General features: G+C 45.6%; 1 protein-coding gene across 1 annotated transcript in view; it reads left to right on the top strand.

Moving 5' to 3' along the window:
• Positions 1 to 22,822, top strand: part of GRID1 (glutamate ionotropic receptor delta type subunit 1) — a 2,290,275-nt gene that overhangs the window by 5,947 nt on the left and 2,261,506 nt on the right. Inside the window, exon 2 of the mRNA XM_078641098.1 lies at positions 12,028 to 12,183. Coding sequence (XP_078497224.1) covers positions 12,028 to 12,183 — 156 coding nt within the window. The remainder of the gene's footprint in view (positions 1 to 12,027; positions 12,184 to 22,822) is intronic.

Raw genomic sequence — 22,822 nt, 5'->3', positions numbered from 1 at the left:
ATAGGTAAGTGTGATGTACTCATATATTTATATCAGTTTGCGCTCTCTCAGTTCCCCCCTTTGATGACCTCTCGGGGTCATCACTAACATTTAAACTGCAGTTATTGCTGGCATTCTCTGCGCTTCCAGAGCTCTCAGGCTCCTGTACTGATTATCTTGTATGGCAGCCAATCTCTGCAACTGTTCTCTTTGGGCCCTTTCTGACCTTCTTGCTCTGTACCATTTGAATACCCTCACCAATCCCCACAATATTATCCCACAGATCAATATTATGATGATAGGCTTTAGGATATACCAAATAAAGCTTTTGCCTAAGGTGGAAAACCACCCTCCAACTGTACTCATTCCGTGGCCCACCTTTTCCCAGACATTTTCTCTACTCAAGTCTTCGATCTCTTTGTGTATATTAGTTATGTTCTTAATAACTTTCTCAAGGGGTTTTGAAAGGTCTGGAATGTAAGTGCAACATTCCTGAACCTTCAAAGCCTTACAGACTCCGCCCTCTTTTGCTAATAAGACATCTAATGCAAGCCGATTTTGAAGAACCATAGCCCTTATCGATTGCATCTCTCCTTCTACCAGCATTAAGGACTGAGCAGTGCTGGCAGACAACCTGTCGACAACTGTTGCCAGTCGTCTAATTTTAACATCATTAAGGATTATTCCCAAAAGAGGGAACATAGCTCCAAAGACATCTCCAACCATTTCTGCATCGCCTAAATCCCTCCTTCCCCTCGATGATGTCTGGCCCTCAATGATCAATAAGTCTTGTGCATGATATATTTTGGGGAAGACAATTGCCAAGTAACATGATCCATACCAGTTGTCAGGTAGTCTCACGTAAGCATTTCTTCCACATACAAAATACACATTTGGGATCACTTGCATTCCCTTCAGGAAATCCTTAGTGTAGTACTCTAAATTAAAAGCATGTTCACAGTCAACTTCACCCACGTATACATTTTCATAATACGTTTTGGCTCGGTGAAGACATAACTTTCCTTTCTGCGCTTTATCTAAAGCTATTGGACCACTACTACCCTTTCTCTTGTGTGACTTCTCTTCCTCGGTCCAATCTAATTTCCCTTGTCCTGATTTTTTCAAAATCTTTTGTCTCCTGTAACGATCATCCACCTGCCCTATGAACTTTTTCTCGACTTCTGACACCTTGCATGTCAGATTATTTCTACGGGCATGTGAAGTATCTAAGGTAATCCAAGGAATGAAGAACTTGGCCAATCTGTCTTCACTCTTCCAGTAATCCCATTTATTCATCTGCTTATAATTCGGGACTTCTGGCAACACAGAATCATAATTGGAGAAATAGTATTCAAAACTATCTCTCTCATAAAATATACTAAGCAATAAGCTACATGTAATGCCATATGTCAGAGGGAGGTGATGATATCGAATTCCTTCATCTACAGACGCAGGCAACTGCATGCAGACGTAGCAATCCTTAACCTCCATGGCATCCACGTATTCATACAAAAGTTTAGCATAAGCATTTGACCTAAAGTCTCCTTGGGACTCGTCTACATGTAACCTGCGGGCTTCTGCAGCCAATAACGCTTTCTCTTGAGTGTTTTCCCTTTTCTCACCTGCAACAGTGGGTGTAAGTGTTACTACAGAATTCGCATCAGTTACCTTTACCTCTTCCTCATGTCCCTTTACATAAGAAATTGTTACCACTAAAGCTATTAATATTATCACTCCTACTATTAGTGTACCTATTATACATTTAGCTCTGCGGTTCGGGGTGCCGGCCTCCATTTCGTCAGACAATCTAGCTTTTCCCTTTCTCTTTGCAAAAAAAGTTCTTTTCCTCTCGTTCCTTTACAGTCTCTTTCAATCCTTTTTGTCTTTAGAATCCACACAGCTGGAGGCTGACAGCCTTTTTCGCAAAAAGTCCTTTCACAGTTCAAAAAGACAACCCTAGCCCTTCTCCATCCACTCAAGGGGTTCCCTAAAATTCTCTGCTTCCTGGGCGCTAGGTAATCTTCTTTTCTTCTGCTTGCTTTATTTACAAAGTCCTTTAACAATCGACTATTAGATTTGTGGTTGCAGCTTCAATAGCATAGTTCAATATTTCCATGCGAAGAGTATGCTCTTCATGTGCTGTTATCGTGGTACCAAAGTCGGGGAATTTCAATTCTGTAAGAAACATGTGTTTTAACTTGCTGAGGCGGGGAGGTCTGGGGAGCACGAATGTTAGTGACCCTTCTTGTTCGACACCGGGTACCAACAGTTGTATTTCCACGGTGATAATGGGCTCAGAACTGGACACCACCACCGCTCGGATCCTCCCTGTCTCCGGTTTCACAGACATTTGTCGCCAGATATGTCCACTCAGGTGTGGAGTATCTTCTGTTAGGCACACGCACTCTTCTTGACCTTCTTCGGTCTGGTGCTTCAGCGCCCTGAGCACCTTCTTCTGGGTCTGAGTCTTCTGATATCGGAGGAAGGGTTGCTTCTGGAGTTGACCTCAGGCTAGAACTTCTTCTTTGCGGCCAATTTGCTTCTCCACGTGCCCTTCTACTCCTTCTCCTTCTGGTCTGTTCTCGCTCTCTTTCAGACCTGTCAGGGTCAGACTCGTACTCCCAGCTGTCTTCTCCTTCTGTAGCGTCTTCTGTTTCGCTGTTGTACTGACCGTCCTCAGCTTGGTCAGACTCGTTCCCTGCTTCCACTGGCACCTCTACAGCTTGGCTAGCCCCCTCTATGGCTTCTTGGTCCTCAGCTGGACGTCCATCCGAGAGAGGAGCTGTTTCCAGAGGTGCTGGAACCCTTTTCGTATGCGACGCGTGTATCCAGTTGGGCAGGCCTCCCACCTTTACAGCTGTACTTGTGATCAGGATGACCTGGTAGGGCCCACGCCAACGAATATCCAAGCAGCTTCTTCTCACATGTTTCTTCACCAGGACCCAGTCCCCAGGATACAGGTCATGGCAAGGGCCCTGGCACGCTGGAACCTCTGCAGCCTGCACCTGAAGGGACACAGAACGCATGGCGTCAGACAGCCCCTTACAATAGTCCAGGATCATATCATCTGTGATATTTAACAGTGCAGTAGCTGGAATAGATGGCAGTCTCATTGCTCTCCCCATTAACACCTCATGTGGTGACAACCCTGTTCTTCTGTCTGGGGTACTACGAAGGCTCATGAGTACTAATGGCAGGGCGTCAGGCCAACTCAGGGTCGTTGAGGAGCAAACTTTCGCTATTCTGGACTTGATCGTGCCATTAATTTGTTCCACAATTCCTGAGGCTTCTGGTCGGTAACTGCAATGGAGCTTTTGGTCTATATTCAGTGCAACACAAATCATCTTCACAAGCTCGCTGTTAAAATGTGTTCCCCTATCTGATTCCAAAAAGGCCGGCACCCCGAAACGAGGGATAAGTTCTCTAAGCAGTAACTTAGCCACTGTGAGGGTGTCGCACCTACGTGTAGGGTATGCCTCAACCCATCTGGAGAACACACAAACAACCACCAGGACATAGCGGAGGCGGTTGCATCTTGGCATTTCAATGAAATCTATCTGCATTCTGTTGAATGGACCTCCAGACCTTCCTATGTGACTTAGTGCAACTGGTGTTCTTTTCCCTACATTCAGCTGCTGGCAGGTCACACAACGCTGGCACACTGCTTCTGCTGCTATTCTAAACTTAGGATTGTACCAAGTCTGTCTAAACACTCTCAGCATAGCATCTCTCCCTAAGTGTACGGGACCATGTATGAGTCTAGCCATTGGACTCACCATCTCATTGGGCAACACTGCTCTGCCGTCTGCTGAGACCCAAAAATGAGTCTCACCCATTACACATCCTGCCTTTACCCATGTTTCCTTTTCTGAATCAGGAGCATTTTCTTGCATGGTTGACAATTCATCCCAAGTATCAACAGTTTCCAGTATCATGGCTAATTCAGTTCTTACATTTATTCCACCCACATCCACCTCTGTGAAAGAGTAACCTTGTTCTGCGCAATACCGCGCAACTTCATCAGCATATCTATTGCCTTTCGAAACAAAGTCCTCATTTTTGGTATGTGCGATGCACTTTACAACTGCGATACTTGCTGGACATTGCAATGCTTCTAACAACAAGCGCACAAACTCTCCATTGCGAATGGGAGAGCCTGAAGAAGTCATGAACCCTCTTTGAGACCATAACTGCCCGTAATCATGAACTACCCCAAACCCGTATTGGCTGTCGGTGTAGATGGTGACTCGAATTTGATTGCCTGCTAAGCAAGCACGTGTTAGGGCAATAATCTCGGCTACCTGAGCGGAGTTTACTCCTTCCAGGCACCCTGCTTCCACAACTCCTTCAATGGTACAAACAGCATAAGCTGCTCTCAACTGCCCAACTTCGTCTCTTACACATGAGCCATCGACAAAGAAAACTTCGTCTGGGTCGGTCAGTGGCTCATCTACGATGTCGGGTCTGGGTTTGGTGCATAGTTCAGTCACATCGAGACAGTCATGGTCTGTATATTCATCATCATCATCAATATCATTTGGAAGTGGCATTAAGGTAGCAGGGTTCAAAACAGAGCATCTCTTGAGGGTCACGTTCTCTGCAGCAAGAATAACTTGCTCATAGCGCGTGAGCCTGCTATTGGTCAGATGCTGTGTTTTGGTCCTGGTCATCAACAGTTCAACAGAATGTGGCACGCACACCTCTAACGGGTGCCCCATGACGATATTTTCACATCTCTCAATGCTGACACCCGTTGCAGCAACGGATTTGAGACATCCGGGCAACGCTGCGGCTACTGGGTCTAAAGTAGCTGAGAAATAAGCAACTGGTCTACGGGCATTCCCATGGATTTGGACCAACACAGACAACGCACAACCTTCTCTCTCACAACAGTAAAGAAAGAATTGTTTATTGTAATCAGGCATTCCCAATGCCGGAGCACGACACAGGTCCTCTCTCAGCTGTAAGAATGCCATCAAACAGTCTTTGTCCCATGGTACCGGATCACTCACCTCCTTGTGCGTCAGTTTTTGCAAAGGTTTTGCTTTCAGTGAAAAGTTCACGATCCACTGTCGGCAATAACCCACCATCCCTAGGAACATCCTGACCTCTCTCTGGGTCTGAGGCGCATTCATTTTCATGATCGCCTCTATCCTATCTGGTGACACTTTTCGTTTGCCTTTCTCAATTCTGTGTCCCAAGTACTGCACTTTTGTCAGGCAGTACTGCAATTTTCCCGGGGATACCTTATGCCCATTGGCAGCTAGGTGATTTAACAAAGCAATGGAGTCTTCCCTGCAAGCTTCTTCTGTGTCTGACGCCACAAGGAGGTCGTCTATGTACTGGACCAGAACTGACTTCTGGGGCAGCACTAGACTTTCAAGATTTTTCTTCAGAAGCTGGTTAAAGATCGATGGACTCTCTGTATACCCCTGAGGGATACGACACCATGTTAGGACGCGATTTTCCAGTTTAAATGCGAAAAGAAAATGGCTATCTTCGTCCAAAGGGATCGAAAAGAAAGCCTGACAAAGATCGATCACAGTGAACCACTCAGCTTGGAATGGAATCTGAAACAGTATCACTGATGGATTCGGCACCACTGGACAACATGAAACGACTATGTTATTAATCTTTCGCAGGTCCTGTACTATCCGAAATTTCCCATTGGGTTTCTGCAGACCCATAATCGGGGAGTTGCATGGACTACCCACAATTTCTTTCAGTATTCCCTGTTTAATCATGGACTCGATCACGGGTTTTATGCCTGCAATCGTTTCTGGAGTCAATTTGTATTGGGGTGTTCTTGGGAACTCAGCATGCGGTTTCACTACTATTTTCACTGGGTCCACCCCTTTGACCAATCCAATTTCTTCCCCAGTGAAATCCCATACTTCTGATGCCACTGTCTCTCTCAAATCCCAGGGAAGCTCGTCTACTGTCAAAGTAGGGTACAGCTCCACACATATTCTTGAGTTTGCAACTTTGAAATCTGCATCATCATCATTAGTCAATACCTCCACTCCCTGGGGTGTACAATATATAGTACAATTCAATTTGCACAACAGGTCTCTTCCTAGCAGACACACAGGGCTTGAATCGCAAACCACAAATTGGTGCTCATCGCTGTACTTCCCTATTTTCACCTGTACCGGTTCTGTCAATTGGCTGGTTATTCTCCTGTTTGCGACCCCTACCACCTGTATGGTCTCTCCAGACATGGGCAGGTCTGGAACTGCAGCTGATCTGATCGTGGATCTAGTGGCTCCTGTGTCCACCAGAAATGTCGTAGGGCACCCTGCTACTTCTGCTTCCACATAGGGTCCCCTCTGATCTACCTCTAAGGCTGCCCCAAGGGTGCAGTCTTCTCTTTCCACTCTCTGTCCGGTTAATGGGTCCACATAATAGCATTCTTCACCTTCCACAAACAGGGGCATTTGTCTATAGGTCTTACCCATACTCCCTACTCGAGGAGGTTGCGGGAACTGGGCTCGGGGAGGAGCCCCCCCCCCTTTGAGCACCTTTCCTTGGTATGGCGTCGCCCCTCTCATAGGTGCGCTCTGGACCTCTTCCTCCTCTATCTCTTGCTCTCCGATCTCTACATTGTAAGGGCACTCGCGTTTCCAATGCCCCAACTCGTTGCACTGGTGGCACCTAGTCGTTTTCTTCAAGGTAGCTATGTCTACTCTGGGTCTAAAGGTAGTACTCTCCTCATTACCCTTGTTCTGACTGTACTGCTTCTTACCTCCTGTACCTGTCCCTTGCTGCTGTTGTTGCGGTCCCCCCTTTCCTGCTGTCTGCAATTGTACCACCATCAGCTTCTCTTTTAGTTTCTTAGTCTTGGAGTCTACCTCATCACAGCAGTACCTGGCATATCTCAGTATTTCATCTAGGGGTCTACTTTGCCAACAAATCGAGTGTTGCTGAATCATTAAACTAATATCCGGTCTCAGTCCCAGGACGAACTTGGACACAAATTGCCCTATGTCCTTTGGATCCATTACATCCAAGCCGCTATACTGTTTAAACGCCTTCAGCAATCTCTCGTAATATTCATGGACTGTCTCTTTGGGTTCCTGTCTCGTTCTGTCTATTCTGACCCAATCTATGTCTTGCATTGGCACTTTTTCTTTCAGCCAAGTCATCACTCTCTCGAATTTTGCCATCACGATCTCGGACGGCCCATTAGTCCTAGCATCTCTCTCTGGCTCCGTTGTGGGCCACTCAGCGCTAACCTTGCATGCTGTCCACAGATCTCCTGGTACTACAATGTCAAACAGCGTGTTCAGATCTATCCATAGGACTTTTGAGATCTTTACAAACCTCTCGACTTGCTTGTACCACTCCACGGGGCTCTCTCGTAACTTGGGGAAAGATGTGGTAAAAGCAGCTAAATCTCCCCTACTCCAAGGGACATGTACATAGCTCCCATTGGCAACTTCACGCAAAGGGTAAGCTTCTATCCCCTGCTGTCCTGGAGTCATACCAATCATGCTTCTCCTGCCGGTCCCTTTCTTGGACCACCTCTCTTCCCATTTATCTAGTGCTCTCCATGTCCTTATTCCAGTAATCAGTTCCCTTATGTGTGTTTTCAGCCCAATCGTTCTCCTCTCATCTAGGTCTCGATCTGAGTAATGTAGCCTGTGGTTACCCTGTAATGCCTTGGTTCTTGACAGATCCACCATATATTTGCCTGCTAGTTCGACTAACTTCTCATGGACTGCTCTCGCCTTTCGTGTGATGTCCTTTGCCATATACAGTATTTCATCCTGTTCATACATTTCCATTCTTTCTAAAGGCAGGGTACCATCTACCATGTCATCCAGATCTGACCTTAAGCTGGAGACATCAAGTCTCTTGGCTTTTATCTCAGCTCGCAATATGTCTTTTGAAGGGGGCTCACTGGTCTCCCTACCATCCCAACTTCGAGCTCTGCGTTTGGGCTCAGGAGAATTAATGGGTGGCCTCCCTTGCTCCCATCTCTCCAGGTCCCATGCTCGGCCATCCGATCTTGGAAGGTGATGGAACACGGGCCTTTTATCCCTACTCTCTCTCTGCCCACTCTCGTCTTCTTCTCTCCTCACACCGCACATCTCTCTGTTATTTTCCCTCTGGTCGCTACACTCCCTTTGCCTCGTATCGCTCAGTATCCGATACGATCCTTCCTGGTTCCCCATATTCCCTGGGCTGCGCTCATTTCTGTCATCACAGGGACTATGGTGCGACCTCTCACAACTCCCATTCTGTTCTCTGGTGGCAGGCACACAGTGTGGACACCTAAAGCTGTTCCTGTACTCTTGCGCTCTCCTCTCCCCTTCACTGAGTATTGGGCACGCCACCCCTTCACTCCCGGGGCCCCCGTTTTCCAGGTCTGTTCTACCTCCATTCCGGGCCCAATGGGTGACTCCCCTACTCCCTCTACAGTCCCACTCCGGGCTACTCTCCCCAGCCCCGCAGTGAGTTCGTGCTCTGCTGTCCTGACTTTCCCTTTCTGCTTCTGCAGCATTGATGCACTTTTGAGCCTTCACTGCCTCATCCCACTGCTTCATGTACTCATTTAGCTCTTGAAAGGATTTTCGTCCAGATCCCCTCAGATCCATTGGCCATTTAGGGCCCCCAGGATCCCCTCCTGGGTCCCCTGCTGTGTGCATCGGGGTGCTCCACTCTCTGGGTATCGGCATCTGACTTGGTGAATTAGTGGTATCGTTCCTCCTTGCCTGCTCTGCTCTTTCTCTGTCTTTCCTTTTCCGTTCTTCCCCTTTTGCTCTCTCTTGGTCATATATCGATATTATAGGACCTATGGTAACAGGTACCTGTAGTGCATCTGGTAATGGGTAGGATGTGGCGCTTTCCGTTTCCGGCGCTCTTTGTACCACAAACCTACCGACTACCTGTTGCACCTGACTAGGCTGGAGCAACTCTTTCTTTGGCTCAGGATCCCACTCTGAACTGGGAAGCGGTCTATGCTCTCCTGCATTGCCCCCCTTTTCTCCTTCAGTATTCTCGACCTCTCCCCCTGCTCTATTATACGGGGGTGGCCTGTCTGTCAGTAATCTGTTTATCAGGCTGTCCTCTGTTTCGCTCTCATCATCTTCTTCTAGGGGGCTTTTATTTACTGGCGCCTCTAACACTGGGTACAGTTTATTTATTTCCAAATTATGCACTCTCCATCTTTTAGCATCCGCATCCCACCTGGCATCCTGTACTGCCCTTACCGAGCGTTTCACCCTTTCTTGTCGTCTGTTCATATTCCTTTCATGCGCTGCCCTAAGCCATGCTTCAAGGGCTTCAAACTGGGTTGGTCTAGGCAAGGGTCTCTTTGAGGTCATGACTGATTTCAATCGATGTAACACCTCTAATCTGAACGTCCCGTACTTCGGGAACGTCAGTTCCTCGTTTCCTTCAGTAATCTTACTCCACTCTGATATCCAAAGGATCGTATGCAACCCAACATTTACTGCCATATAACGAGCTGGCGTACCCTCCGGCGGGGCTTCTTCCCCTTCATACGATCCTCGCCTCTCTTTCTTAAACAGCGCTTTCAACCATTTAAAACACTTCATAATTATGCGCACAAAATTCAGCCTCGCTACTCTGTTTACTTCCTGATGACAATCCACCAATCCTGTCGCGGCTTTGCTAGCTTGGCCTATCACAGCGCGGTCTTTCTCCTGTCAGCCAATCACTTCGCGACCCTGTATGACGTGTTCGCTAGCTGGCCTATCACAGCGCGGTCTTTCTCCTGTCAGCCAATCACTGCGCGACACCACCTGACGTCTCTTTTCTCCGCTTCGCAGCAGCACCCCTCCTTTCTCAACTCGTCTCCCGGTTATGCATGCGTCCCATTCATACACTGAAAAATGACTACTTCCGACCAAGCGGTCACTTCTCTCGACTGTACGTCCACAGTCTATCTGTAATTTTCAACCAACTGACGAGATGTCTATCGTCTCTCTGATAGGTTACTTACACACACAGTAACTTCCGACCAGCGTCCGTTACTCACGCACTCACTCTTACGTTCCCCCTATCTCGGTCTCTCGGGTGATCAATGGTACCTCATGACCCCCTTCACACTAGTTGACAATTACTCTGGGTGTCCGATACCCCCGAACCACTTAAGCTCTCCTTGAACTTAAGATTTCCACCGGTTGCGCGCGCTCACAACCTGTTCCACAGTCACTCTACAAACATTCAACTCCGCCAGACATTACAACATAGATACAATACAAAAACACCGCAATCTAACACGCATAACCCTTTATACTCACTCTCGACCGATACTGCTGCTTTTTCTGTCTCACGTCATCCGGATCTTCATCTGCGGGCTGTTCCTCCGATCATCGATTTCTAGGGGCCTTGGGGTAAGCTAACCTGGCCTAGGTCACCGTCCTCAAGAAGGCAACCATCCTCTGCTACCAACTGAAAGGGGCGAGATTTTGATCGATACCTTATATCTATTGATCCAAACCTCGATCTGGTCGACTGAACCTTTATTGCCTGTCTTGGAAGGAAACAGTACACCTATCTGCAAGTTAGTTCACCCAATAAAGGACTCTACTCTTAAAGATCACGGACAACTTCTAGGTTTCAAAAGTTTATTGTAAAGATATAATGAGCTGCAAATACAAGCATCTCAGAATGAGATTCACGAGATACACAGGTCCAATTACATACATGTGCTCTCGAAAAGCCCTCAGACGAGCAACAGAAATCACTAACACAAGTTCTAAAAATAGCAAAGCTATCAGCATAGACGCATATCTCTCCTTCATTTAGGTTGGAGGAAAACAAACACAGGTTAGGCGTCCCTACCCTGTTCTAGATGGTATCCCTACTTAACCAAATCCCAACCTAACAAAGGTGTCAGCAATGAATGACCCCCAAGGGAAGTCACCCACTCTAAGTCTCTTGGTGAAAACCTAAAGTTCTCCAGTCATGACCCCTCACTGCCTACCCATCCGCTCTCTAAAGGGTCCTCAGGTCTCTGCTCTAACTCCACCCAGGGGTGCTGTCCCTAATACAAAACAGTCAACAACATTTGAGACGCCCCTTGCGAAACGCCTCTCACGTGGTGCAACTTCAGGCTTTTTCCATGATGCTTTGTATTGGGCCTCAGACGTTAGAGTTGACCTTGCTTCTCAGTCTCTTCTCCGGCCCGCTGATACCCCTTAAACATTCCAGAACCCTCCTCCATGTCTGGGCCGTCCTCTGAACAGACCTCTATTCATTCACTTATAATTGGATCCCCCCTTTCCTGTTACAGACAGATATCTGCCGCCAAGAACCCAACTCTCATAGACTTCTAAAAAGGCTTGCAACATTTCTCAGCCCAGACATGTACGTGTAAATCAATGCTAAAACATTTCAGGCCTACAATATTTCACATTATGATTATAGCATTCAATTCCTTCATTTAATTAAAGCATGTTAAAACTCTTATTCTATTATTTAGAAAACATTACTCTAAATCATGGCCCATTAATGCAATGACCAAAAACGTTAAACAATCTGTGTCGTGAAAAGAAACACCTTCCCTTTTAGCTCCAGCTCTGGCCCTGAGGCCTACCACGTTCTGCGTTTTACCACAGACCATCTTATATGTTAACAGCTACACGACATAGATTCAAAATAATCACGTCTAATAAAATCATATAATGTCACACCTTTCTGTATTAGTTCCACTTCTACTTAAATCTCTATATTAGCTATACATTTAGAATATAATTTCAGATACTATTAGCACTCATGGCATTTCTCTTCATGAATTATGCTCTCTATAGGTAAGTGTGATGTACTCATATATTTATATCAGTTTGCGCTCTTCAGTTTGCGCTCTCTCAAGCCCACCACAGGTGTATCAAATGGTCATCAAACGATGTATCCATGGAAGGAGACCCCCTTGGGTTGATTTATTGCTTCCCATTAGGCGAAGTTAAGTACCTAGACAACCTCATACCGTCTCACAGTCCCCACATTCGGGACTGTACCCCTTCTAGGCCCCAACCAGGAGCACCGACTAAAGGTACTTTCCCCTCATCTCAACAGGTGCCATCTTTGAAGAAAATGCGGCCAAGGACGACGAGGTGTTCCAGCTGGCCGTGTCCGATCTGAGCCTGAATGACGACATCCTGCAGAGCGAGAAGATCACATACTCCATCAAAGTCATCGAAGCCAACAACCCCTTTCAGGCGGTGCAGGAAGGTAAGGGGCGGCCGCCCGCATTGGCCCAGGATTATGACCACCCGTACCTCCCGCGCGCAGGGACCTTCAGCACTGGGGCCCCGGACAGGGACCGTCTGTCCGCCTCCCTCTCCCCCAGGGCTCAGCACCACCAGGACCCTGGACAGTGACGTGAAAGTTTCCCCCAGGCCCCTACGTTCCCCGCTGTCCCCCGGACAGTGAGCACCTGTGCCAGCCGCCTCACTCTCATTCATCTGCGGGGTCATGGACAGTGACCACCCATACAGGAGCCCCCGCCATACCCATTCATCAGCGGGTTCATGGACAGTGACCACTTAAACCAGCCCACCCCATTCATCTGCGGGTTAATGGACAGTGACCTCATGTAAACCTTTCCCAGCCTTTTGCAGCATAAGGTCCTGAAGAGGGGCCGGCTGTGAGCCTTTCAAAGTGGTCCTTCAGACCCAAAACCCCGCGCAGTGCCCACCAGTGCCATATCGTGTATCCTTCCGTCCCTGGACAGACACACCTTGCGCTCCTCCCCCAGTACCCTCAGCACCGGAACCCTGGACAGTTATCACATGTGCCAGCCTCTGCCAATTGAATGGACCCTCCATCACTAGGCCCCTTGGACAGCTGGCGTCCCTGGGCCTCCCCAGAGCCCTCCAGCAGCGAGAATCTGGGCACTGACCACCTCTAAGCCTCCAACAGGGCCTGTCACATGATCCTGTCACTAACCCCCTGCGAGCCTCCCCCATGACTCACAAGATTATTGACACGAATCACCTTCAAGTCCCCGTCCCGTCACAACCACATCTCAGAACCCTTCAAAGAAATATTGCCCCCCTGCCCCCAATCACCTGATCCCTTGACAATGTCCAGCTGTGCTAAGCTTCCCAGGGGTTGTAGCCCCCTGCCCTTGGCCTGTGACCACCCACGACCCTCCTCCGTGGCTTACATCACTCTCCTGACAGAGACCACCTGTTTCCCTTCCTCGTGCATCCTCGTGTTCCCGGGCTCTGGACAGAATGGACGCGCATGCGCAACAGTATCCCATGTGGAGGGCACTGCCGGTCGCTACCCCTGCACTTACTTGCCTTGCTTTTCATTGTTACTCTCTATGGCTTGCATAACCACGTGAAAGTTCAGAATAAAATCTGAGTATGTTCAAGAAAAACAATGAATCACTTAATTTGAGCTATGTTTATCTCGGCTTGTATCTCCTTATGTAATTATAGGCGCTTCGTACTTCAGTCAATTTCGGCGGTTCCTCTGATTAACATTACGTTACTGCTTCGTTCATTCTTTGATTCATACATTCATCTGTCTGTATCTCTCTCTATGTATGCGCTTATTGATTTGTGTTCTTTTATTCAACCATGTATTTCATCAGCCATGCATTTATTAAACGTGTTTATATACCACGGTCCACTTATTGTGCCATCGTCTCCTTTTATTTGTGTGTGTATTTATTTGCCTCCATTTCTTCACTCATTTTTCTGTGCAGTCATTCATGCATTTATTTAGTCAAAGCGTACTGCATAGCGCCTAGAGGCTCCCCTAAGCTGCTTAGCGTTCGTGTCAGAAACTGCTACATAAAGTAACAATAAGCAACAGGAGAAAGTGTCCACGGCCGGCGGCGTCACACCTTTGCACCTGAGAGGACTGCCATGTTATTTTATTGTGATACAATGCAATGCGAAGCAAGTCACGACGTGTGATTATTTCTGAAAGCGCTGTATTGACATGTATGGATGTCGTTCATAAATCTTCTGCAAGCCCGGGAAAGACATAGGGAGCTTTGTGGAGGCAGCAAGAGGAGGATAACAAGAGAGGAGAGGGCCGTGGCCCGGAGCGGGGTGATTGACAGAGCAGTCACTGTCTCGGCAGCTGTGTGCTTCTCTCTGCTCGGCAGAGCTGTTCTTTTCTCATATATTTACCATCAGCCGAAGGTTGGCGCTGTTTTATAAGGAAAGGGAGTGGAGATGAAAAGACTGAACTTGGCACTTGATGGTGTCTTCTGACATTGTGTGTGTGTCTGGGGTGGGAGGCGGGAGGCGCTGCTCAGGGCCGTGGGTCTGGAGTTGCATCTTGATATCCATCTCAGAGGGTGTGTTGGGGGGCTGAGCCCTTCGCACGCTCCAGGGCAGAGCCTGGGGGCAGAGGGGTCGGGGGAGCAGGGGCCGCGTGCCCCGTGGGACTGTGCAGTGCCCGCGGCCTCTCGGAGGGAGGGAGGGAGGGAGGGCTGAGCGGCGGTGCTCACAGCAACCGCCCGGTAATGGAACCCGACGCGTCACTTAATGAGCCCCTTCCCTGCTTTATGACAAAGGAGAGGGGGAAGGGCAGCCGCCACCGAAAGCCGCTGGCTCGGCGGTTTTTTTGGCCCAACAGGTGGCACGCTTGGTTCAAGGTTATTGCTGAAAATGCTGCATGGGTTGCAGGCAGCGGTGCCAGCAGAGGAATGCTCCCGGGCATTGCAGCCTGTGGGATCTTTTGTCTGGAGAGGGAAGGGCAATGCATCTTTTCACGTCACATATGGATGAAAGGACCGATGAATCGTGCATCTGTATCTGTATGCTTGGTCTATAGACACTTGTACACAACCACACACCCATTAATATAAAATCAACCTCTACTTCCTTCCTTTTTCCTTTTTCCTTTCCTTTCCTTTCCTTTCCTTTCCTTTCCTTTCCTTTCCTTTCCTTTCCTTTCCTTTCCTTTCCTTTCCTTTCCTTTCCCTTCCTTTCCTTTCCTTTCCCTTCCTTTCCTTTCCTTTCTTCCTTTCCTCCCTCCCTATCCTCCCTTCAATATGGTCACCTATTATGTATCCCTCCCATATGAATGCCTATTGTGTATAATGTTTCAATATTTCTTTATCTGTCAGATAAGGAGACAGAAAGACTGAATAGAAAAACAAGAACACTACGAGACAGATTGGTGGATGTAGAGCCAGAAAGCGTTTAATTCGTTTTTGCATATTTCCACAACATTTAGTTGTTTATAACAAATGTAGGAGTGTATTTATCCGCAGAGACCTAAAACAAAGGAACACACCCCATTGATTATTGGCTAGGAACGTTAGATGCATTTGTCCCAGTAAAAAAGTGCAGAGACATCCAGCGTCAAGCGCCAAGTTGACCTTGATTGCACTTCCGGCTTGGGTTGGCACCCATTGCTAGCTCTGTGCCGCTGTCTGACTTACTCTCGACTTCAAAATGGACGCCTTGTCATTTCAGTGGGCGCCGCCACCGTCCTTAATTTTACTTTCTTTTTTAATCAACATGTCCATTGCCTTTATGTATGATCACACGAGCTTGACGGGAAAGCAGAATGCAGCTTGCGTACACCTTGCCGTGTCCCCCCCCCCCAACCTGTGTGAATGAGGTCGCTACGTTTTGCATGGCACGTTCCCATGTTGTTTGACGGTAGAACGTTTCCATGTTACTTAATGTTCTAACTTGAAATAAATGTCTATTTAATGGCAGCCGTGCGTTCACTGCCTCTTGTTCTCATTAATTTCCAACTTCTGGCGCCTTTGTTTGGATAACCGCCCTTTGTGGCCTGGTGAATGGCCTAATTTCGAAACGCAGCTGCTGTGCTTGAAACAAAGGAAGTACCAGCAAAATGGAGTCAATTTAGTGTTTCATTAGGAGAGACCAGCATTAAAACACCACGGTGGGCTGGTTACACCGCCGTTGATTTTACTATTGGAATGTAATATTTTTACATCACGGTGAGAAGTTGCATTTAGGCTGACAGTTGTAGGGTTAACACGCCTCATTTCAAGCAAGTCTTGGTGGTCGTCTACATCACGAGTCAGACCTTTAAATTATTAATTGTCACCGAAAGTTGCTGATGGGAGGAGCTGGTTCACACCGTAATGCGAATAACCTAGCAGGCAAATTTCAAGGCCTGTTGAAAAAGGGCTACCTCAAGAGTTGCCTGGCTCTGTACATGAAACTGGCTTCACAGCGCTCTTTGTGGCACACACAGCTGGGCCTAAGGACGAATGAATGAAGATGAACCTTGTTTGTACATAACATGCATTAAAAGGGTTTCAGACTTTGACAGGGAAGCATGTGGCAAGCATTTGTGTACTATTAGAAAGTTTATGAATGAGTGAAGTTGCCTGATAATGTATCCTACAGCGACGGCAAGCCCTTCTTGATTTAACATTGACTATTGTCTACTAAAGACACATTTTCTGGCCTTGGACCTCTTCATGGTGCATGCCTCAGATATATTGTACTTAACACTGATGGATAGGTGGGAGCATCCTTACCACAGAATGGTAAGGATGCTCAACCTATCGCCATATACGTTATGCAAAGAAAGAGATCTGCAGATGATCGTGTGTTGCGTCAATTACTGCACAATGTTGGCATTATTTACTAACCCAGCTAGGTGCAGTAATCATGCTCTCCCTGGCATTGGTTCCAGTCACTAGAATGGTTGGGACTTCGGCCCTGATTCCGAGCTGCACATTATCGAGGGAGTGTGGTGGAGTTGGGGGTGGTTGGTGGGAGGAATCGGAAAACACCTGGGATGGGATCACCATTTCTGTTCAGTATTCCCGCCCTAGCACCATGCATCACCAAGTTTAGATGACTAGAATCGGGACCAACATGCACAACTCAGACTCCATATTTAATCCTTATTCTGACGTTGTGGATGTACACAGATCTCTTCAGTTTTTTACAGGAGGACGTTTTGTATGGAAATACACGTGATAACTCTGGGTGAAAGTTCACGCCCAGGAACTCATAATCAGGTGGGGCAATGTCTGCCATGGAGAAATTGCTTTGTCTGACTCAGAATTGTATCCTTCATCTTATTAATAATAATACAAATCTTTATTTCATAGTTAATTAAAACCAATCAAATCTTTAAAACACATACATATAGATTCATCAAAGTCCCGTTTTGCGAGTCTGTAATAGCGATTATTAATGAATCACTATTACAGGCCTCGCAAAACAGGATTCAAGTACAAATCACAATTTATTTTGCGATTCCTACAGCTTCCTTATTTGCGATTAGCTAATTGCTAATCGCAAATAAGGAATAACTCCCCATTCATTCCTATGGGCCTAAAGGCCCATAGGAATGAATGGGAAGACATATCAATGTGCGAATCGCTATTAGCGATTCGCATTTTGAGTTTGCGATTTCAAGGGTGCAGGGGTGTCCAAAGGACACCCTGTTGCACCCCTGAAATGATCTTGGACGCTGGTGTTACGCACACACATGTCCCAAGGACATGTGTGTGTGTAACATACAACTTAGAAAAATGCACTTAAGGGCATTTTTCTAAGTTTCCGCTATTTACCACGAGGTTTGACTTCGTGGTAAATAGCGGCCCAAAATTGCGAATTCGCAATTTTTCAAAGGTTCATGAATAGCATTTAAGGAATCTCTAATTGAGATTCCTTAAATGCGATCGCAATTAGAGCAATCGCAATTATTTGCGATTTTTCTAATTGCGAGTTCCTGACCCATTGATGAATTCCAAATGCTATTTTTGCGGGCGCAAACGGCCGATTTTTGCAATTCGCACCGTTTGGGCTCGCAAAAATGCTTGATGAATCTATATGATAGAGTTTATACATCTAAAACACGCTGTTCATATATACCAAGCATATGTGGGGTGTTTAAATCTTAAAAAGGGAATTCTAACATTATTAAACAAAGCCTGTGTAAGTTTCAATCTTTAGAGTATTTCCCCCACATCAAATAGGACCATTCTCAGCCTTGAAAACCTTAATTTATAGGATCTTAACAAAAGGAGTCGCAGATAAGGTTGCGGGGTCAACTCGCCGTAGGTCGCTACTACAAACTGGTTGTGAGACTAAGGGGCATATTAGCAAGAACCTCGTCAAAATGATCTCAGTTTTAGCGGCAGGAAACTGCCGCTAAAACGGCGATAACAGGCTTGCTAATATGCGTTATAGAATTCCAATAGAAGCCCAGGTTAGATGTACTGCACGATAATTTTAACGAGGTTCTTACTAATATGCCCCCTAGATTTTAGTGTGAGGATATCATTTTTTTGCAGACTGGTTTTTACAAAAAGGCTTTTCAATGAGTCATATGAGAGGTTCAGAGTCCAGGGGGAGGACATATGAATGTCAGTCAGAGTCATCCGATTCACCTCTTGCCGGGGGTACTATGATTACTTTTTCTATTCACAACATTGTTACAGCCAATAAGAATACCATATGCAGTGACAGGGCCCCACTTGCATGGCTCCATGCAAATTAAAAACTAATTTTGACCTTCACCATATTACAGACAAAGGCACAGAGGCACATATTCTAAACATATCATTTTAAGGAAGTGCTCAAACTTCCATTTACTTACCCATATTTAGCATCAGACTCTGATGTTCCCTGAACCTGTTTGAGTAAAACACTCGGAGGCAGATTTATGAAGGCCTTGCGCCGCCGGTGTGTCACTTTTAACATGGGAAAAAGTGGCGCACCGGCGGCGCAGGGCCTTCATAAATCTGCCCCTCGAGGTTTAGTTGAGGAAAATATATACATTATAAAATATGAACACATGTGATTGGGCAAATGCTCTTGTGTGCAAATGCGATGTATTGTACCCCACGATTTCCATCCTGCATCTGGAAACAGATCATCTCATAGTTTATGTTCTACCCAGACCACTTTTTTCATGAAAAATCGTGTGTGGAAACTTCAATAATTGTCTGTGAGCACAGTAAAAGTTTAAGGATTTAAAGAAAGAGTTAAATGTAGGAAATAATTAAAGTGCCAAGTGTCACCGTTTGGCCAACAGACATCGTCGAAATGGCCAGTGGATATTTCTATGTAGCAGTCATTAGGAACAGAAAAGAATCCACCTGAATAAGGGATTAGACCCCCAATCACATTGCGGCCTTGGTACTCCTTTGTAAGCGTAACCTTCACTGAACCCCAGGGGTTTCCTCTAGCACAGGTGGTCATGGGTAACAAAGCCACTTTCTGGATTACTGCAGAATAATGACAATGTACCTGTTCTAAATTATTACAGGCCTTCTCAAAGCTCACGCGAAGAGTTCTCAGCACCTAGAGTACCGCCTCCTGCTTGAAATACATTTCTATTTTAGATTAACACAGATTAAAATAATTTTGATTGGCATTAAGAACCAAAAAGAAAGTGCATTTAAGCTAGCCTCCAATACAAGTAATAAAGTGACACGTAGAAAATTAACACGTATTAAAAGATACAAGAACTATGTTTGGCAATACGGTGAAAATTGAAAATCAGGCCAAATTGTTGCAACTCATGGTATCATTAATCAAACATTGATGAAAATCAATCTTTCGGCTTAAATTCATCATTGCACATACGTTTTTATTATATATCAATGTAAACAGCATCATCCAATGGCAGCCAACACATGTTTTATCTTTGGGATTTTTTCAAGACTGCGTTCATGGAGTTATAATTATATAGCAATTACATGGTAAATCAGGAACAAAGTAAAAAGGACATATTCCACGCAAAGAGTTGTAACATAAAATAAAAAATAAAAAATTCCAGACAAGGTGTAAAAATGATCCTCTTTGACCAATATGAATGGAAAAAGTAATCAACAACTCAATTTCCACTCCCCAACGCACGTTTTAATTTATTTATATGTGTCTAAATATATAATTTGTATAATTTTAATGTGAGCATCCTCAAAATATTAGGACCATCCTGCAAGGTACACAATCGTTTTATCCACCTATTTCCAAACGCTATAAGAGGATTAAAAAAGGAAGCCCCCGGGTTTGAATATCTTGGCATCTGTTGGTCCTTAAGATCCCGAGCAACTGAATCAAGACCAGGATTTCTTATGCAGTTGGTAACTTGATGTATGCACACAAAGCCTGCTCAGTACACAATGTTACTAAGAAAGAGCCAGTAACATTAACACCAGCTCTGCAGTGAGATAAAAAATATATTTTTCAGCATCAACACATTTATTCAGAAGTCACTCTTGTAAAAAAGCTAAATATTCTTGCCATCTTAAAATACTGTGAAAATTGGAATAATATCGTATAGAGAATTATGGTATTCAAAAAGTGTGCGTGTAAGTATGAATGCGAGAACCACTAGTCTTCTAGAAACCATTGAGCTGATGCACTAGTTGTCTTCCAAGGAGACTCTGGCAGCTGGGATGCTACCGACCCGATAGTCTTAAGGCCCTATTCAGTAAAGGGTTTCTCCCATGATGTGCTTATGGGAAATACCTTTACTGAATAGGGCTCTGAGATGCATAATCCGCACAAGAGGAGGAGCTGCAGTGCTGCTGTACCCAACACAAGGAAGATTGTTAGGAGGAGGAAGAGGCCTTATGGATCTGAACGGAGAGCCGCTGCCCCTCACCTGGAGTCCACCTCACCAACCACTGCTTCTTCATCTTTTGGTGAAAGTGTTGTATGGTACGTGTGCCTCTGATTGGATGAATGACAAAAAACAAGGCGTGAACCTCATGGAGAAGACAGTAATATGATAATACGCAATGTGAACTTACGCCACTTGAGCTCCATTCAGATGATCAACATGGAGTCTCAGAAGAAAATAATTGATGTAAAACTGAGGTAGTACAGTAATGACAGTATATATGGGTGACCTGACATTTAAAATCATTATTGTGTAGAGGAAGCCCATTCATTACTTCACTCACCACCAGTAAAAAACACAGAGGCACCATTCATGAAAAATTTATTTTTGGATAGGAACATGGTAAAGAGCCAACATATCATGGTAAAGAATACACTTTAACATAAATAATGTGTCCCAAAAACTGGTTACAAAAATATTGCTCCTTTGGATTTAATAATAGAAAATCTAGGCCCAATCTGATGATTTTTTTAAACCACATTTAGGGCATATTCTTTGTCAGATGATATTACTGTGAATGGTATTCCGATGCAACCATTCCACCTCTTTGTGCCTTGAACTATGAGAATACATTCAAGTTCCCTTGGACAAAGTGCAAAGCTCTAATTGGGAGTGCTACCCTCTTCATTAAAGATGCATGCCCCGAATCATCAGCACATTTAATCACATTTTTACCCACCCTATCACAAGTAAAGAAATCTTCTCTGAAAAGGTTTTTAAGTTTAAGGGGCCCCATCTGTGCAACATACTTGATTTTCTCTTCAGACAAATTCCATTACATTACCATTTCAGAAAGGACTGACAAGTCTGGTTCTCATATAGTGCCTTTTTCAAACTAACCACAGCAGCAGTCATTCTATTTTGTTCTTTCATTTTCCTGTCTTTTATATTCACCTCAATATCTCTGACTATGCATTGCAAGAGGGCATTCATATGACATGATAGAAGCTATTAATTGAAAATGTGCAGTATAAAGTCCTTTTTGGTTGTGGAGCTTATTATAGAATAGTTTCCACACTGATACACAACTAGGGCTGGATGCGAAATTCGGCTCCGCTCGTGGAGTTTGCAGAATTTTTCCAACTTCGCGTTGTGCACGGAGTTCTGAAAACTCTGCTCTGCTAGTTTTTTCCTCACTTTTGCTCACCAGCCTTAAGTTGGCAAGCGCGAGCGAGGAAAATCTTACTCCAAACCACCTTCCGGTGAGATTTCTCAACATGGGCGGTCGCCGATGGCTACTACTGCTTGCATTGAGAAAGCCATTCACGTTGAGGAAGCTGTCACTCGAATAGAACTTTTGGTCAAGTGGCAGAAAAAAGATGCGCACTCTTGTGCAGCGCATGGTGCCGTTCGCACTTATTTACCAGCTCGGGACAGACACTCGGCACCAAAAGTCAGAACGAACGGCGTGACCTAATGCCCGCCACCATTTGCAGAACTCTTCATAGCGCAGCAGAGTTTTTTGGTCACTTCGCGGAGTTCCGCATAGTGGAACTTAGCGAACTCCGCCCAGGCCTATACACAACATCAATTATCAATGTTGCACCTACTGCAAATTTGGTGCTAATAGTTGTCGGTGGTCAGCACCTGCACCCATTATGGAACAGGCCTTATTTTTATCATCAAACTTTGAGTCACAACATGAGAGAGACAAAAAGCAGAGAAGGGAAAACAAAAATAGCTAAACAGTGAAAAGCTAGAAAACTGTGATTAAAGAGAACCTGCACATTTGAGATTAAGAGTCTGGAAGCATGGAATGGTGGGAAGAGGCCAGAGGTCTGCTTAAGACTAGGCAGATTTTGTATCTGGAAGCCTTGATAAGGCAGCTTCAGCGGTAGAAATCTGCACAAAATGCTAGATAGCAATTCATTGCGAGGTTTTCAGTGTTGGCCCATGAAAAGTGGACCCATGTCAGATATTCAGGATATCCATGTGGGATAAATGTAGTTATTAATATATGCCACCTTTCCAGAAAGTAGTAGGAATTTTGTCCCCTCTCCTGTTGTAGAAGTTCCCGGGACCAAGGATAAGTTTGTCTTTCAACCACCTACCGAAAGTGAGGTTCTAAGACTGATGGAGGTCGTGAAATCAGGGTCACAGTTGGACCCGGTTCCCCCTAAATCTTTGCGGCAAGGGAAGAAAGTTATTGCCCCGGTTCTCACTTCTCTACTGAATATGTCCTTTTGGACCGGACAGGTTCCCAATAATTGGAAACAGGCTATGGTGGTTCCTTTGCTGAAGAAACCATCTTTGGATCCCGCACTCC

Source organism: Lissotriton helveticus, chromosome 5_1 (genome assembly GCF_964261635.1).
Source record: "Lissotriton helveticus chromosome 5_1, aLisHel1.1, whole genome shotgun sequence".
NCBI classification, from domain to species: Eukaryota; Metazoa; Chordata; class Amphibia; order Caudata; family Salamandridae; genus Lissotriton; species Lissotriton helveticus.
This window is presented reverse-complemented; position numbering and strand designations above follow the sequence as displayed.